Source organism: Octopus bimaculoides, chromosome 18 (genome assembly GCF_001194135.2).
Source record: "Octopus bimaculoides isolate UCB-OBI-ISO-001 chromosome 18, ASM119413v2, whole genome shotgun sequence".
NCBI lineage: Eukaryota > Metazoa > Mollusca > Cephalopoda > Octopoda > Octopodidae > Octopus > Octopus bimaculoides.
Window position 1 is genome coordinate 51,081,523 of NC_068998.1, and position 1,968 is coordinate 51,083,490.

Genomic DNA, 1,968 nt, shown 5'->3' on the forward strand with positions numbered 1-1,968 from the left:
ATACACACACACACACACACACACATACACACACACACACAAACACACACACACACGTACATATAACAAGAGACACTATCAGCGATATCAGCTATATAACAAAAATTAACTTCCTGCAGATCTTTCAAGAACTATAACATAACTGTAAAACAAACTTTGTTATATTAAAATAAAATATGATGTATTGTATATTGCAGTTAGACAATATGCAATATAATCACCATAGGTAATTTTGATTATTTGGACCGCTTTAAAACTCTATTCTCTTCAACGACGCTGTGAACGTTACATCAGTTGCAGAATGTGAAAGATAAAGAACTGGAATTACCCAAACGAAAACAAATTCAGAATTCATCCAGGGATGGATTCCCGTACCATACACCTTCCAGAATATTCAGGCTCACAATATATAAACACACTGTTGCACAATTTCTTTTGCTTAATAAGCTATAAACCATATAAATCATTTGCTTAATAAACTATAAACCATATAAATCATTTCATAAAGTTAAAGAGTGCTTAATGTATGTCAATAAAAATTTTAACCATTCTAGAAATATCACAAATTCTATCGTTAAAATTATATCAACTTGTATTTCGAAGCTTTTGGCTTGTGAGGAGGTATTTGCAGAAAATGAAACTTACTACGCATAATTTGAAGCTGGGTATAAGGAGAAAATTTACTGGAGAAAATTTACTATATCCAGAATCAAAACACTAATGAAATTCCCGGAAATGATAGAATATTGAATGTGAGGAAATTTGATAGTGAGTGCAATAAAAATTAAAACAAATACAGCAGGAAATTTTATTTATCTTAAGATTCATAATAGTAACAACGATACAAATAAGGTTAGTAAAAAACGAAATATTGAACATAAATATTTTATTATGATTAAGAATAGATTCAACACTGTAGATACAAAATATATGTTTGGTATATACATTATTATTATTATTATTATTATTATTAGTAGTAGTAGTAGTAGTAGTGGTAGTAGTAGTAGTATATATTATATATATCAGGGAAGATTGTGTGGTAAGAATTTACTTCCCGGGGGACATTCTGGGAGGGATTGTGTGTGTGTAAGCATATATACACCCATAACGCAAACAATCGTGTGTGAATACTCCGATACTGTATTTGTATCGGAATGAGATTGCCTGATAGATTCATAGCGAATATATATACATTTATATATATTTTAATTTAATATACATGCAAGAATTGCTTAAGAAAATCCCAAATAAAAATGAAAATCATTTCCCAATGACCAGAACGTAGGTTTTAATCGTATTTCGACATCTTAACCGAATCACTAAAATTGGTTTTATAGTCAACCAAATTCTTCACTACGTCACAATATATCTAATTACATTGTCAACGACGTATGAGCAAAGAGCTGCTAAATCATATTTAAACCTATAGAACACACTCAAACAAACCCGTGCACACTCATACGTGTGTGTGTGTGTGTGTGTGTGTGTGTGTGTGTGTGTGTGTGTGTGTGTGTGTGTGTGTGTGTGTGTGTGTGTCCATGTGTCTAGGTATGTATGTATGTATGGCTATTTCATGATAAAGATATTGCGTTTAGAAATGTCGAAGATGACACCTTTTCTATGTTTTTCTCTTTTCATTGTTGGTAAGTATCCTTGGAAATGTTCGTATTTAATCTGTGTATTTAATCTACAAATCGAAATGGATCCTGATTCTCTTTTTCTTGTCGGTGTTTCGGAACAAAGTGATTCTGATACAATTCTTCAGCAGAGGTTTGAAAGGGATACAAAGTTTTAAATATTAGATTCAGATTCTTTTATTTTTCACTCTTTTGAGTCATTGGTTTGTTACAATGCAGGTTCAGTTTCTTGAAGGATTTGGGGGGAAAATGGATCCCAATACTTCTTTTGTTTAATTTGGGCACTTATTGTATCGGTCCCGTTGTCGGACTGCTATGTTACCGAGCTATA

At 31.9% G+C, this 1,968-nt stretch overlaps 1 protein-coding gene across 1 annotated transcript in view; it reads left to right on the forward strand.

Moving 5' to 3' along the window:
- The first annotated feature begins 1,360 nt into the window (after positions 1-1,360).
- The window catches only part of LOC106874733 (uncharacterized), a 5,287-nt gene continuing 4,679 nt past the window's right edge, over positions 1,361-1,968 (forward strand). The window contains exon 1 of the mRNA XM_052974488.1: positions 1,361-1,643. Coding sequence (XP_052830448.1) covers positions 1,559-1,643 — 85 coding nt within the window. The 5' untranslated portion in view covers positions 1,361-1,558. The remainder of the gene's footprint in view (positions 1,644-1,968) is intronic.